General features: G+C 42.1%; 1 protein-coding gene across 1 annotated transcript in view; it reads left to right on the top strand.

Moving 5' to 3' along the window:
• Nucleotides 1–16,470, top strand: part of LOC124711196 (mitogen-activated protein kinase-binding protein 1) — a 378,080-nt gene that overhangs the window by 265,169 nt on the left and 96,441 nt on the right. The window contains exons 6-7 of the mRNA XM_047241126.1: nucleotides 11,237–11,419; nucleotides 11,647–11,807. Coding sequence (XP_047097082.1) covers nucleotides 11,237–11,419; nucleotides 11,647–11,807 — 344 coding nt within the window. The remainder of the gene's footprint in view (nucleotides 1–11,236; nucleotides 11,420–11,646; nucleotides 11,808–16,470) is intronic.

Genomic DNA, 16,470 nt, shown 5'->3' with positions numbered 1-16,470 from the left:
GAAAATAGAAAGAAACAAAACCAAACATTCAACACAAACCAAAAGAAATTTTACCAGACAATAGATAACACACACATTAAAATAGACAATCCACCAAACATAACAGACATTGAACACTTCTGGCGCAACATATGGTCAAACCCGGTACAACATAACAGGCATGCACGGTGGATACAAGCAGAAACAGACACACACAAGATGATACCACAAATGCCTGAAGTGATAATTTTGCAACATGAAGTCACCCGAGCAATTACTTCTACACACAATTGGAAAGCCCCTGGAAATGATAAAATAGCAAATTACTGGCTAAAGAAGTTCACCTCAACACATTCACATCTAACTAAATTATTTAACAATATAATAGAGGGAAACATTCCACGTGGGAAAAATTATATATAAAAACAAAGATGAGGTGACTTACCGAACGAAAGCGCTGGCAGGTCGATAGACACACAAACATACACACAAAATTCAAGCTTTCGCAACAAACTGTTGCCTCATCAGGAAAGAGGGAAGGAGAGGGGAAGACGAAAGAAAGTGGGTTTTAGGGGAGAGGGTAAGGAGTTATTCCAATCCCGGGAGCGGAAAGACTTACCTTAGGGGGAAAAAAGGACAGGTATACACTCGCACACACGCACATATCCATCCACACATACAGACACAAGCAGACATATTTAAAGACAAAGAGTTTGGGCAGAGATGTCAGTCGAGGCAGAAGTGTAGAGGCAAAGAAGTTGTTGAAAGACAGGTGAGGTATGAGTGGCGGCAACTTGAAATTAGCGGAGATTGAGGCCTGGCGGATGACGAGAAGAAAGGATATGCTGAAGGGCAAGTTCCCATCTCCGGAGTTCGGATAGGTTGGTGTTGGTGGGAAGTATCCAGATAACCCGGACGGTGTAACACTGTGCCAAGATGTGCTGGCTGTGCACCAAGGCATGTTTAGCCACAGGGTGATCCTCATTACCAACAAACACTGTCTGCCTGTGTCCATTCATGCGAATGGACAGTTTGTTGCTGGTCATTCCCACTTAGAATGCATCACAGTGTAGGCAGGTCAGTTGGTAAATCACGTGGGTGCTTTCACACGTGGCTCTGCCTTTGATCGTGTACACCTTCCGGGTTACAGGACTGGAGTAGGTGGTGGTGGGAGGGTGCATGGGACAGGTTTTGCATCGGGGGCGGTTACAAGGATAGGAGCCAGAAGGTAGGGAAGGTGGTTTGGGGATTTCATAGGGATGAACTAACAGGTTACGAAGGTTAGGTGGACGGCGGAAAGACACTCTTGGCGGAGTGGGGAGGATTTCATGAAGGATGGATCTCATTTCAGGGCAGGATTTGAGGAAGTCGTATCCCTGCTGGAGAGCCACATTCAGAGTCTGGTCCAGTCCCGGAAAGTATCCTGTCACAAGTGGGGCACTTTTGTGGTTCTTCTGTGGGGGATTCTGGGTTTGAGGGGATGAGGAAGTGGCTCTGGTTATTTGCTTCTGTACCAGGTCGGGAGGGTAGTTGCGGGATGCGAAAGCTGTTGTCAGGTTGTTTGTGTAATGATTCAGGGATTCCGGACTGGAGCGGATTCGTTTGCCACGAAGACCTAGGCTGTAGGGAAGGGACCGTTTGATGTGGAATGGGTGGCAGCTGTCATAATGGAGGTACTGTTGCTTGTTGGTGGGTTTGATGTGGACGGACGTGTGAAGTTGGCCATTGGACAGGTGGAGGTCAACGTCAAGGAAAGTGGCATGGGATTTGGAGTAGGACCAGGTGAATCTGATGGAACCAAAGGAGTTGAGGTTGGAGAGGAAATTCTGGAGTTCTTCTTCACTGTGAGTCCAGATCATGAAGATGTCATCAATAAATCTGTACCAAACTTTGGGTTGGCAGACTTGGGTAACCAAGAAGGCTTCCTCTAAGCGACCCATGAATAGGATGGCGTACGAGGGGGCGATCCTGGTACCCATGGCTGTTCCCTTTAATTGTTGGTATGTCTGGCCTTCAAAAGTGAAGAAGTTGTGGGTCAGGATGAAGCTGGCTAAGGTAACGAGGAAAGAGGTATTAGGTAGGGTGGCAGGTGATCGGCGTGAAAGGAAATGCTCCATCGCAGCGAGGCCCTGGACGTGCGGAATATTTGTGTATAAGGACGTGGCATCAATGGTTACAAGTATGGTTTCCGGGGGTAACAGACTGGGTAAGGATTCCAGGCGTTCAAGGAAGTGGTTGGTGTCTTTGATGAAGGATGGGAGACTGCATGTAATGGGTTGAAGGTGTTGATCTACGTAGGCAGAGATACGTTCTGTGGGGGCTTGGTAACCAGCTACAATGGGGCGGCCAGGATGATTGGGTTTGTGGATTTTAGGAAGAAGGTAGAAGGTAGGGGTGCGGGGTGTCGGTGGGGTCAGGAGGTTGATGGAGTCAGGTGAAAGGTTTTGCAGGGGGCCTAAGGTTCTGAGGATTCCTTGAAGCTCCGCCTGGACATCGGGAATGGGGTTACCTTGGCAAACTTTGTATGTGGTGTTGTCTGAAAGCTGACGCAGTGCCTCAGCCACATACTCCCGACGATCAAGTACCACGGTCGTGGAACCCTAGTCCGCCGGAAGAATGACGATGGATCGGTCAGCCTTCAGATCACGGATAGCCTGGGCTTTAGCAGTGGTGATGTTGGGTGTAGGATTAAGGTTTTTTAAGAAGGACTGAGATGCAAGGCTGGAAGTCAGAAATTCCTGGAAGGTTTGGAGAGGGTGATTTTGAGGAAGAGGGGGTGGGTCCCGCTGTGACGGAGGACGGAACTGTTCCAGGCAGGGTTCAATTTGGATGGTGTCTTGGGGAGTCGGATCATTAGGAGTAGGATTAGGATCATTTTTCTTCGTGGCAAAGTGATACGACTTCCTCAAATCCTGCCCTGAAATGAGATCCATCCTTCATGAAATCCTCCCCACTCCACCAAGAGTGTCTTTCCGCTGTCCACCTAACCTTCGTAACCTGTTAGTTCATCCCTATGAAATCCCCAAACCACCTTCCCTACCTTCTGGCTCCTAACCTTGTAACCGCCCCCGATGCAAAACCTGTCCCATGCACCCTCCCACCACCACCTACTCCAGTCCTGTAACCCGGAAGGTGTACACGATCAAAGGCAGAGCCACGTGTGAAAGCACCCACGTGATTTACCAACTGACCTGCCTACACTGTGATGCATTCTATGTGGGAATGACCAGCAACAAACTGTCCATTCGCATGAATGGACACAGGCAGACAGTGTTTGTTGGTAATGAGGATCACCCTGTGGCTAAACATGCCTTGGTGCACAGCCAGCACATCTTGGCACAGTGTTACACCGTCCGGGTTATCTGGGTACTTCCCACCAACACCAACCTATCCGAACTCCGGAGATGGGAACTTGCCCTTCAGTATATCCTCTCTTCTCGTCATCCGCCAATCCTCAATCTCCGCTAATTTCAAGTTGCCGCCACTCATACCTCACCTGTCATTCAACAACATCTTTGCCTCTGCACTTCTGCCTCGACTGACATCTCTGCCCAAACTCTTTGTCTTTAAATATGTCTGCTTGTGTCTGTATATGTGTGGATGGATATGTGTGTGTGTGTGTGCGAGTGTGTACCCGTCCTTTTTTCCCCCTAAGGTAAGTCTTTCCGCTCCCGGGATTGGAATGACTCCTTACCCTATCCCTTAAAACCCACTTCCTTTCGTCTTCCCCTCTCCTTCCCTCTTTCCTGATGAGGCAACAGTTTGTTGCGAAAGCTTGAGTTTTGTGTGTATGTTTGTGTGTCTATCGACCTGCCAGCGCTTTCGTTCGGTAAGTCACCTCATCTTTGTTTTCTTATATATAATTTTTCCCACGTGGAATGTTTCCCTCTATTATATTGATATCATTAATTTGAATCCAACAATTACGTTTGTTATTGTCACTGTTGCATTTCGAAATATTTTCTGTCGTCTTATTTTCCTCTTTCTGTTTTTGCCAGTAGTTTCACTTTGTATTCACCTTCTCCTTTTTTCCGTAATCTGCTATACTATTTTATCCCGCCTATATATACTAAATAATACGTAACCCACTTCCAAACCATAACCAAAAAAATTTTTTTGCCGCTTTCAGCACTACCGCCGCTATAATATCCACCGTTTCTAGTTCACAAACAGCTCCTTTCACCTTTTAAACAACCATTTCGGCCAGTTCTAATAACTTTCGCTTTATTTCCATTTCCGTTTTTCCCACATCACTTATAATTTTTAGCCGCTTCCCATAGGTTTTAGCGTCATTATTTCTTCGTCAGACAATTGTTAGCCTCATTTTCATAATCTGCCACCACAATACCACTCCTTTTAATATACTACACGCAGTTTTTTCGAAATTTTCCCGAATTTCTCCGTCCTTTAACGTGTTTTGGCGGCAACACAACCACCTAACCTTTATGCACATCGTTGTCTATCAACCCAAGTCCAACATAGCCCAGCTGTAACCAACACCTTTTCGCCTTTTTTCATTCCAGATCTCCAGTTACTTTCCGGTTCACCTTTATCTCTCCCCATATATTTTTATTTTCATTTTCATTTCACCTCATGTTACACTTTCCACCTTCTAATACCATGTCACCCTCACAACACCCCCACAATGACCCCTTTAAGTTTTATTTACATTCCCTCCGCAAACATGCCTTCGCCCTAGCCAGATTACACTCCCATATTCTATTTTCTCAGGCTTGTCTGACATTTGGCATCACCCCCAAAGGCCTCACACTTAAAGTTCCCATCTCTGGCTGCAACCCTTCCTTCCGTCAGTCCCTATACCAGTTCCAAACTGAACAATCCATTACCCTCACCCACCTAATCCTTCACCTACACATCAACTCAGCCAATGAACACACCCGTCAAGTCCTATCCTTAATAAAAGTCCTTAATCTTTTCTCTCCCACATCCACACCGGCTGTTCAGAGCATCCTCCTACAGGCCAACCGTAAATTAGAACAGCATGCCACCCTCCACCTCAAAAAACTATCCAATCTCCTGGTTTCCCACCTCCGGAAAGGCAACTCACTCACCCTTCACAACCTTTCCAGCAAACCTCAACCTCATCTCATTGCACACAAACCCAGTCTCTCCCATCTACTCAATCTCCCACTTCCAGCTCCACTCCTTCCAAAACCTCAAAATTCCGATCAACACAATCTGGAACCACAACACCCTAATTCAGTAGTTAACCTTTCCTCCAAACCTCTCTCCCAATCCGAAACCTCTGTCCTATCCAAAGGCCTCACCTTCAGCCCCACTCCCAGATTCAACCAAACAGCCTTCGTCAAAGATTTACTGTCCTACACTCGTACTCTCTGCTGGAAGTATCACTTTGCCACGAAGAAAAATGATCCTGATCCTACTCCTAATGATCCGACTCCCCAAGACACCATCCAAATTGAACCCTGCCTGGAACAGTTCCGTCCTCCGTCACAGCGGGACCCACCTCCTCTTCCTCAAAATCACCCTCTCCAAACCTTCCAGGAATTTCTGACTTCCAGCCTTGCATCTCAGTCCTTCTTAAAAAACCTTAATCCTACACCCAACATCACCACTGCTAAAGCCCAGGCTATCCGTGATCTGAAGGCTGACCGATCCATCGTCATTCTTCCGGCGGACTAGGGTTCCACGACCGTGGTACTTGATCGTCGGGAGTATGTGGCTGAGGCACTGCGTCAGCTTTCAGACAACACCACATACAAAGTTTGCCAAGGTAACCCCATTCCCGATGTCCAGGCGGAGCTTCAAGGAATCCTCAGAACCTTAGGCCCCCTGCAAAACCTTTCACCTGACTCCATCAACCTCCTGACCCCACCGACACCCCGCACCCCTACCTTCTACCTTCTTCCTAAAATCCACAAACCCAATCATCCTGGCCGCCCCATTGTAGCTGGTTACCAAGCCCCCACAGAACGTATCTCTGCCTACGTAGATCAACACCTTCAACCCATTACATGCAGTCTCCCATCCTTCATCAAAGACACCAACCACTTCCTTGAACGCCTGGAATCCTTACCCAGTCTGTTACCCCCGGAAACCATACTTGTAACCATTGATGCCACGTCCTTATACACAAATATTCCGCACGTCCAGGGCCTCGCTGCGATGGAGCATTTCCTTTCACGCCAATCACCTGCCACCCTACCTAATACCTCTTTCCTCGTTACCTTAGCCAGCTTCATCCTGACCCACAACTTCTTCACTTTTGAAGGCCAGACATACCAACAATTAAAGGGAACAGCCATGGGTACCAGGATCGCCCCCTCATACGCCATCCTATTCATGGGTCGCTTAGAGGAAGCCTTCTTGGTTACCCAAGTCTGCCAACCCAAAGTTTGGTACAGATTTATTGATGACATCTTCATGATCTGGACTCACAGTGAAGAAGAACTCCAGAATTTCCTCTCCAACCTCAACTCCTTTGGTTCCATCAGATTCACCTGGTCCTACTCCAAATCCCATGCCACTTTCCTTGACGTTGACCTCCACCTGTCCAATGGCCAACTTCACACGTCCGTCCACATCAAACCCACCAACAAGCAACAGTACCTCCATTATGACAGCTGCCACCCATTCCACATCAAACGGTCCCTTCCCTACAGCCTAGGTCTTCGTGGCAAACGAATCTGCTCCAGTCCGGAATCCCTGAATCATTACACAAACAACCTGACAACAGCTTTCGCATCCCGCAACTACCTTCCCGACCTGGTACAGAAGCAAATAACCAGAGCCACTTCCTCATCCCCTCAAACCCAGAATCCCCCACAGAAGAACCACAAAAGTGCCCCACTTGTGACAGGATACTTTCCGGGACTGGACCAGACTCTGAATGTGGCTCTCCAGCAGGGATACGACTTCCTCAAATCCTGCCCTGAAATGAGATCCATCCTTCATGAAATCCTCCCCACTCCGCCAAGAGTGTCTTTCCGCCGTACACTTAACCTTCGTAACCTGTTAGTTCATCCCTATGAAATCCCCAAACCACCTTCCCTACCTTCTGGCTCCTATCCTTGTAACCGCCCCCGATGCAAAACCTGTCCCATGCACCCTCCCACCACCACCTACTCCAGTCCTGTAACCCGGAAGGTGTACACGATCAAAGGCAGAGCCACGTGTGAAAGCACCCACGTGATTTACCAACTGACCTGCCTACACTGTGATGCATTCTATGTGGGAATGACCAGCAACAAACTGTCCATTCGCATGAATGGACACAGGCAGACAGTGTTTGTTGGTAATGAGGATCACCCTGTGGCTAAACATGCCTTGGTGCACAGCCAGCACATCTTGGCACAGTGTTACACCGTCCGGGTTATCTGGATACTTCCCACCAACACCAACCTATCCGAACTCCAGAGATGGGAACTTGCCCTTCAGTATATCCTCTCTTCTCGTCATCCGCCAGGCCTGAATCTCCGCTAATTTCAAGTTGCCGCCACTCATACCTCACCTGTCTTTCAACAACTTCTTTGCCTCTACAATTCTGCCTCGACTGACATCTCTGCCCAAACTCTTTGTCTTTAAATATTTCTGCTTGTGTCTGTATGTGTGGATGGGTATGTTCGTGTATGCGAGTGTATACCTGTCCTTTTTTCCCCCTAAGGTAAGTCTTTCCGCTCCCGGGATTGGAATGACTCCTTACCCTCTCCCTTAAAACCCACTTTCTTTCGTCTTCCCCTCTCCTTCCCTCTTTCCTGATGAGGCAACAGTTTGTTGCGAAAGCTTGAATTTTGTGTGTATGTTTGTGTTTGTTTGTGTGTCTATCGACCTGCCAGCGCTTTCGTTCGGTAAGTCACATCATCTTTGTTTTTATATATAAATTATTTAACAGTTACATTGCAGACCCATACACATTCCCTGATACACTTGCACATGGAATAACGTATCTAAAACTTAAAGATCAAGCAGACACAGCAAACCCAGCTAAATATCGCCCCATAACATGCCTACCAACAATCTACAAAATATTAACTTCAGTCATTGCACAGAAATTAATGACACATACAACACAGAACAAAATTATAAATGAAGAACAAAAAGGCTGCTGCAAAGGAGCACGAGGATGTAAAGAGCAACTGATAATAGATACAGAGGTGACATATCAAGCTAAAACTAAACAAAGGTCGCTACACTATGCATACATTGATTACCAAAAAGCCTTTGATAGTGTACCCCACTCATGGTTACTACAGATATTGGAAATATACAAAGTAGATCCTAAATTGATAGAGTTTCTAAACATAGTAATGAAAAACTGGAAAACCACACTTAATATTCAAACAAATTCAGATAACATCACATCACAGCCAATACAGATTAAGCGTGGAATATACCAAGGAGACTCATTAAGTCCTTTCTGGTTCTGTCTTGCTCTGAACCCACTATCCAACATGCTAAATAATACAAATTATGGATATAATATTACTGGAACATACCCACTCAAAATCACACATTTGCTATACATGGATGATCTAAAACTACTGGCAGCAACCAATCAACAACTCAACCAATTACTATTGATAACAGAAGTATTCAGCAATGATATAAATATGGCTTTTGGAACAGACAAATGTAAGAAAAATAGTATAGTCAAGGGAAAACACACTAAACAAGAAGATTACATATTGGATAACCATAGCGACTGCATAGAAGCGTTGGAAAAAACAGATGCCTATAAATATCTAGGATACAGACAAAAAATAGGAATAGATAATACAAATATTAAAGAAGAACTAAAAGAAAAATATAGACAAAGGCTAACAAAAATACTGAAAACAGAATTGACAGCAAGAAACAAGACAAAAGCTATAAATACTTATGCTATACCAATATTGACCTACTCATTTGGAGTAGTGAAGTGGAGTAACACAGACCTAGAAGCACTCAATACACTTACACGATCACAATGCCACAAATATAGAATGCATCACATACATTCAGCAACAGAAAGCTTCACATTAAGCAGAAAGGAAGGAGGAAGGGGATTCATCGACATAAAAAACCTACATTATGGACAGGTAAACAATTTAAGAAAATTCTTTCTAGAACGAGCAGAAACTAGCAAAATACACAAAGCAATCACTCATATAAATACATCGGCTACACCACTGCAATTTCATAACCACCTTTACAACCTTTTAGATCACGTAACATCAGCAGATACGAAGAAAGTAAATTGGAAAAAGAAAACACTACATGGCAAGCACCCGTATCATCTAGCACAGCCACACATCGATCAAGACGCATCCAACACATGGCTAAGAAAAGGAAATATATACAGTGAGACGGAAGGATTCATGATTGCAATATAGGATCAAACAATAAACACCAGATATTACAGCAAGCATATTATTAAAGATCCCAATACCACAACAGATAAATGCAGACTTTGCAAACAACAAATAGAAACAGTAGATCACATCACAAGTGGATGTACAATACTAGCAAATACAGAATACCCCAGAAGACATGACAATGTAGCAAAAATAATACATCAACAGCTTGCCTTACAACATAAACTTATAAAACAACACGTTCCCACATACAAGTATGCACCACAAAATGTACTGGAGAATGATGAATACAAATTATACTGGAACAGAACCATTACAACAGATAAAACAACACCACATAACAAACCTGACATCATACTCACCAATAAAAAGAAGAAATTAACACAACTAATCGAAATATCCATACCCAATACAACAAATATACAGAAGAAAACAGGAGAAAAAATTGAAAAATACATCCAACTGGCTGAGGAAGTCAAAGACATGAGGCATCAGGATAAAGTTGACGTTATACCGATTATACTATCAACTACAGGAGTCATACCACACAATATCCACCAGTACATCAATGCAATACACCTACATCCAAATGTATACATACAACTACAGAAATCCGTAATTATTGATACGTGTTCAATAACCTGAAAGTTCCTAAATACAATGTAACATATACCATACAGTTAAAAGGAAGTCACGCTTGATGAAGGTCCGGGTCACTTTCCATTTTTAACCAGACCTAAGGTCTGAGAAAAATAGAAATAATAATAATAATAATAATAATAATAATGATTGCAATACTGGATCAAACAATAAACACCAGATATTACAGCAAGCATATTATTAAAACTTCCTGGCAGATTATTAAAGATCCCAACACTACAACAGATAAATGCAGACTTTGCAAGCAACAAATAGAAACAGTAGATCACATCACAAGCGGGTGTACAATACTAGCAAATACAGAATACCCCAGAAGACATGACTATGTAGCAAAAATAATACAACAACAACTTGCCATACAACATAAACTAATAAAACAACACATTCCGACATACAAGTATGCACCACAAAATGTACTGGAGAATGATGAATACAAATTATACTGGAACAGAACCATTATAAAGATAAAATAACACCACATAACAAACCTGACATCATACTCACCAATAAAAAGAAGAAATTAACACAACTAATTGAAATATCCATACCCAATACAACAAATATAAAAAAGAAAACGGGAGAAAAAATTGAAAAATACATCCAACTGGCTGAGGAAGTTAAGGACATGTGGCATCAGGATAAAGTTGACATTATACCAATTATGCTATAAACTACAGGAGTCATACCACACAATATCCACCAGTACATCAATGCAACACAGCTACATCCAAACTTATATATACAACTACAGAAATCCGTAGTTATTGATACATGTTCAATTACCCGAAAGTTCCTAAATGCAATATAACATATACCGTACAGTTAAAAGGAAGTCACGCTTGATCCAGGTCCACGTCACTTTCCATTTTAGACCAGACATAACGTCTGAGAAGAGAAAGAAAGAAGAATAATGATGATGATGATGATGATGGCAGGGGTAGTGTTATGTAATAGAAAGAGAGGAGAGCAGAAATGTGTCGAGATTTCTTTCATGAAATCAGTGTAATGCTCTTACAGCAAAGAGGCATGTAATTTATTCTGTAGGATACACATATAATGAGAGTGATGTTTGATAATTACAGTTTTATAAATCACTTGAAAGAACATTCACATTTACATTTTGTATTTCAAGAGTTACAGTGGAATCATTACCTTGGTCCTTTGAAGCATATTTCCATGTCTACTGTAAAAATAACTCATCTTTGTTTAGAGTGACATCTTTAATTTTGCTGTGGGTTTCACTGACATTATATTTCTTGCAGTATAAAGAACCAGTGCCCTTAATGGGCAGATCTGCCATTCTGGGGGAACAGCGTAACAATTACTTTTGTGATGTGGCTTGTGGCCGTGGGGAGATGGCAGACTCTACGTATGCAATCACAAAGTCTGGTCTTCTTTGTGAATTCAATAATCGCCGTCTCTTGGACAAATGGGTTGAGCTGAGAGTAAGTGAGATTTGGAATACAATAATAGTGTCATACAGCAAGACATGATAATGCCACATTGAAATTTCTGATTACTCATATTTGTAAACTCAAGCCTGTTCTAATAAAATTCATCTTAAGGTGATTATTTCATAAAAGTTCTCCATTACTTATTATTGTACATGCTTTATATTACTTTTACTTTACCACATGCTGTTTCTGATGTACAAAATGTTTCTTCCTTGCAGACTACAAGTGCCAACTGTATGACTGTTGGGGAAAACTTGATTTTTATTGGCTGTGCAGAGGGTATTGTGAGATGCTTCAGTCCTCAAACTCTCAGATTTGTTACTACTCTTCCGAGGACACATTATCTAGGTGTCGATGTTGCTCAGGGTCTTTCGATAGCGTAAGTTGTTTGGTTGTATTTATGTTGGTGTATTAGAATATTATGTTCCTACAGACTAAAGAGAAGTAATATTTGTTGTGATGGCATGGAGCAACAACAGATAGTAGCACATTTTATACAATCTCACGTGCACATTAAAATTTATAGGTGACTGGTTTCAAATAGCAAGTAACCATTTTGAAGTTTCCTACAAAAAACATAATCTGAAGTTACTGACAATGTTCAAATTGGTTATATAAGATGATTTCTTATAGAATGTGAACATTGTCAGTAAACTTAGATATGGCTTTTTGTAGGAAAGTTAATATTAGATATAAGAAGACTGAAGAGGAGCAGGAGTAAGAAGAGGAGGAATTTAAAAGCTCATGAAAATTGTAGAGGTTATACTGCGTAAAAGGGTAAGTCAAAAACTTGTTAATCAGGCAGGGGGACTTGGAGTATACACTAAGCTACAGAATTTGACACCAAACATTTGTTTTCATTACGGGCTAGCTAATCCTGGACATGAGTTGCTGGTCTCATTCTGGTTAAATGGAAATGTACACTGACAGAAAAAAAATCACATCACCAAGGAGGAGTTGTGCAATATAAACAAAAGTTGGTAGGCATGTTTCTACACCCAGAAAATGATTTCTATTCAAATTTTGTGCCAGACGCAAATGAGTGCCACTAATAGCATCACTATGAGAATGCAAATCAAGTTTGCTTTAAATTGTGGTGTAACAGCAGTGAGTGTTAGTTACCTTTGAGACTGGATGTGGTGAGTTGATGCTAGTCAAGAATGCCTTTAAGGCAACAGGACACTATTATCAACACCCCACTGAGTTTGAATGAGGTCATGTAATAGGACTATTAGACACTGTATGTTACTTCTGTGATATTGAAGAAAGACCTGGCAAGAATGTAGCCACTGTACACGATTGATGGCAGCAGTTGTTACAAGAACATATGATCGCAAGGAGACCACGCTCCGGATGGCCACATGGTGCCACCGAGAGGGAAGACAATCATGTCTGTCATATAGCTATGCTGCATTGTACTGTACATACAGCAGCAGTTGACTTCGCAATGACACAATGAACTGTTAGAAGAAGGTTACTTGAAGGACATTTCTGAGCCAGACGCCGTGTAGCATTTATTCCTCTGACCCCAAACCTCTGCTTTTTACAACTTCAGTGGTGTGAAGAAAGAGCTCATTGGAGAGCGGGGTGGAAGTCTGTTGTGTTTTCTGATGAAAGCTGGTTCTGCCTCAGGGCCAATGATGGCCGCGTGTTAGGAGACCGGTTGAGGGTCTCTGCCCAACCTGTCTGTGTGGTGCTAGACACACTGGACCTACACCTGGAGTTATGGTCTGTGGCGTGAATTTGTATGACAGCAGGAGCACTCTCATGGTTATCTCGTGCACCCTAACTGCAAATTTGTACATCACTCTTGTGATTCGACCTGCAGGGGAAGTTTTCCAACAGGCTAACAGTCTCCCACATACCACTGTTGTAGCCCAATTTGCTCTACAGAGTGCCAACATGTTGCCTTGGCCTGCTCAATAACCAGATCTGTGTCCAATCAAACACACATGGAACTTCATCAGGTGACAACTCCAACTTGATCCGTCAAACTGACATCTAACATCTGTACAATGCGACACATGTATGTCTGCATGCTTGCATTCAACATTCTGACGGTTACACCAGTTATTAATGTTCGAGCATTTCCCATTTGGAATGGCTTATCTTGCATTTACATTAACCAGTGACCTTGCTATGTTAATCACTTAAATATGTTACCAATTCAAATATATTCCTGAAATTTCACTACTCTGCATTAATTATCTTTTGATGTTGTGGTTTTTTTCCTGTCAGTGTATGTCCTAATTTCCTTCTCCCTTCTCTCTGTCCATCTTCTCCTACCCCTCTCACCCTCTCTCTCTGTCCATCAGTTCCTCTCCCCCTCTCTCTGTCCATCACTTCCTCCCCCACTCTTTTCCATTCTCCTTCTTTCCACTTTCTGTGTCCATTTCTTCCCACCCTTCTGTCCTTCTCCACATCCCTGCTCTCTCTGACCTTGAGTCTTGTTTATTGTTTTGCAAATTCGGATTGTGTAGTAATATTCCAATCATAAGCTGATAAGTCGTAAATACAACTTTTCTGTTTGCTAACTATGTTTCACTACTTTCAAAAATGTAAGATTTTGAACAAATGAACATTTACATTTTTGTATAGGCGTTCCCCTGTAATTATTATGTATATATTTATGTATTAAATATGACACTCTAGTAGGTTTATAAAACACACACATATTCAAATGCAGTGTTGTGCCAAATTTCAAAGCAGTAAGTGAAGAACTTTCAGAGATTTACAATTTTCTACAAATGCAAACATAGATTTCAAATGTTTTATACTTTCCGGTCTTCACCTTGTTGTTCAGAAAGAAGTTTGTTAAATTTATTTTAAACAGCAGTAGTTACAACAATAGAAGAAACCTTTTAAGACTGATTACTTCATATATTCCACTTAGTTTCTGGTAGTACTGTGCACAACCACTTAGTTGGACTCTACAATTACTGCTTACGTGCTGCCAACAAGACATAACATTTGTCTGGTACAACAGATGTTTAACAGCACTGCTGTGGTCATCTTTAGTTGAAAGTTTTGGAATACTTAAGTGACATCAGCAGACTCCTGTAAAAAGAGATTTTAGGTTTTTCTGATGATTCACAGCTATAAAATGAAGAAACGTCATGCGACTCATGAATTTTCTCACCCATACTTGTGACAAAGTACTTGCTTGTACTGCAATTGAACAACTTGTGAAGGTATTGCACCTGAGAACATCATGTTCCAAAGTACATTTTGATGTCCACATTGTCACTTGCGTATCTGATAAGATGGAGAGGGATATTTCTTTGTTTCTGATGCAATTTTTAGTACTAAATGACAGCATCACTCCATAAATTCCCTGTTTAGTTAGTAAGAGATTCTTTAATTACTTTGACCACTTTAGATTGATTTAGAGTATCATATCCAAGACAGTCATACCTTACATTCAATATTATTTTGTACATTGGGCACGGTAAAGGAGCTGACTTAGATGAAAGAAACAAGTAAAAAATTACATATATCATTTTAACAGTAACTGAATTTTCTATCGGTCATCATTAGTGTAATTCCTTTTTTATGTTTTTATGTAAAAGAAAATTTAAAATTAAACATTTTAAAAATTACGTCTGGCAAATGACATCCCATATCGTCAGTACTCTGATTTATGTAAATTCTGAGGTTTTGGTCAACTCTTTTTTTTTTACCTAGTGACGGATATACAGGTTATTGCTTGATGAGTATTTTTCTCCATGTGTGCAAGGGTCCTCGAATGATCGGTGTACACAATGGATTTTAGATGTCCCCATAAAAACAGTCACAAGAAAGTATATCGGGTGAGCAAGCCAGTCGTGGATGATTTCCCCTACAAGAGATCAGGTGCTTGATGAACTTTCTGCCTAAAATGCTCATTGCAGTTCACATTGTGTGTGCCAGGCCCTGATCCATCTGAAACAGCATCCCCTGTAGTTTCAGCCTGTGGGACAAAAAGTTTCACAGTCATGTTGGAAATTCTCCAAGAATTTAGTTAGGAAAAAAAAAGTAAGGACAAATGATCGTTGCTCTTGGCAATGCACACCAAACATTTAAATGTTCTGTATAAAGTGGCCCCCCTCAAAATGTTCTGGAATTGGTAACACTCCATTAGTTCATGTTTTGTTTATTCACTCTCCCATGTAGATGGAAGTGCATCTCCTCACTATAGAACACCAGAATGACATGAGACAACTTTCCAAGATCTCTTGATTAGCATTTTGGTGGTCACCAAAATCATGCTTTCCAAGTTTGTGCATTGTATCTAGTATGGGTGGAACCTGAGGTTATCTTGAAGAATTCAGCTTGTGAAATGATCAGCAGTTAAAGGGCACATGCTTGTGTCTGTGATTGCTGTGCAAAGACTGTCTCCATGTACACATACACCATAATTAGTCTACCAAACATACATTTTGGTTTACACTTGTCTGGTATGAGGTGTTCCCAGGGGGGTCCACTGGGGGCCGAACTGCACAATAACTCTGGGTTCAGTGTGGGGTGGCGGAGAGGTGGGTGGACTGCTGTGGCCTGTTGTGGGGTTGTGAACCACTGAGGCCTATGGTGGGACAAAGCCTCTCCATCGTTTCTAGGTCCCCGGTTTAATACACAATACACAAGTATTATATTCAGATGTTTTATGTTATACTTTCTGACATGTTCCATACCCATGACAATCATCTCATTTTTTGGGTCTATGGAACAAAAACTGAATATAATCTAATCTAATCCTACCACTGAGAAATTTGCAAAAAATGCTGTCGTACTGCTTCAATATTTTTCAGTGACCTCGGGAGCCTTGGTAATTCTACTCATCATCTTTCCACATTTCTAGCTGCCCTCGAGGTGTCCACTAATAAAACAATTGATTGCCAGCAACGAATAAGACGTACGGGAATATTGAAGTGTGCATAAGTACAAGCTGCATGATGACAGCTGATTGCCCATAGGAAAAGTACGCTTCTAAGACAAATATGCATTGCTCCTTATGCCAGTGTACTGTCACTACTGAGGCACTGATAAACTTCCAAACCCACTGC

The sequence above is a fragment of the Schistocerca piceifrons genome, chromosome 8, assembly GCF_021461385.2.
Source record: "Schistocerca piceifrons isolate TAMUIC-IGC-003096 chromosome 8, iqSchPice1.1, whole genome shotgun sequence".
NCBI lineage: Eukaryota > Metazoa > Arthropoda > Insecta > Orthoptera > Acrididae > Schistocerca > Schistocerca piceifrons.
The sequence above is the reverse complement of the archived record's forward strand: the minus strand, read 5'-3'. Positions and strand labels throughout refer to the sequence as shown.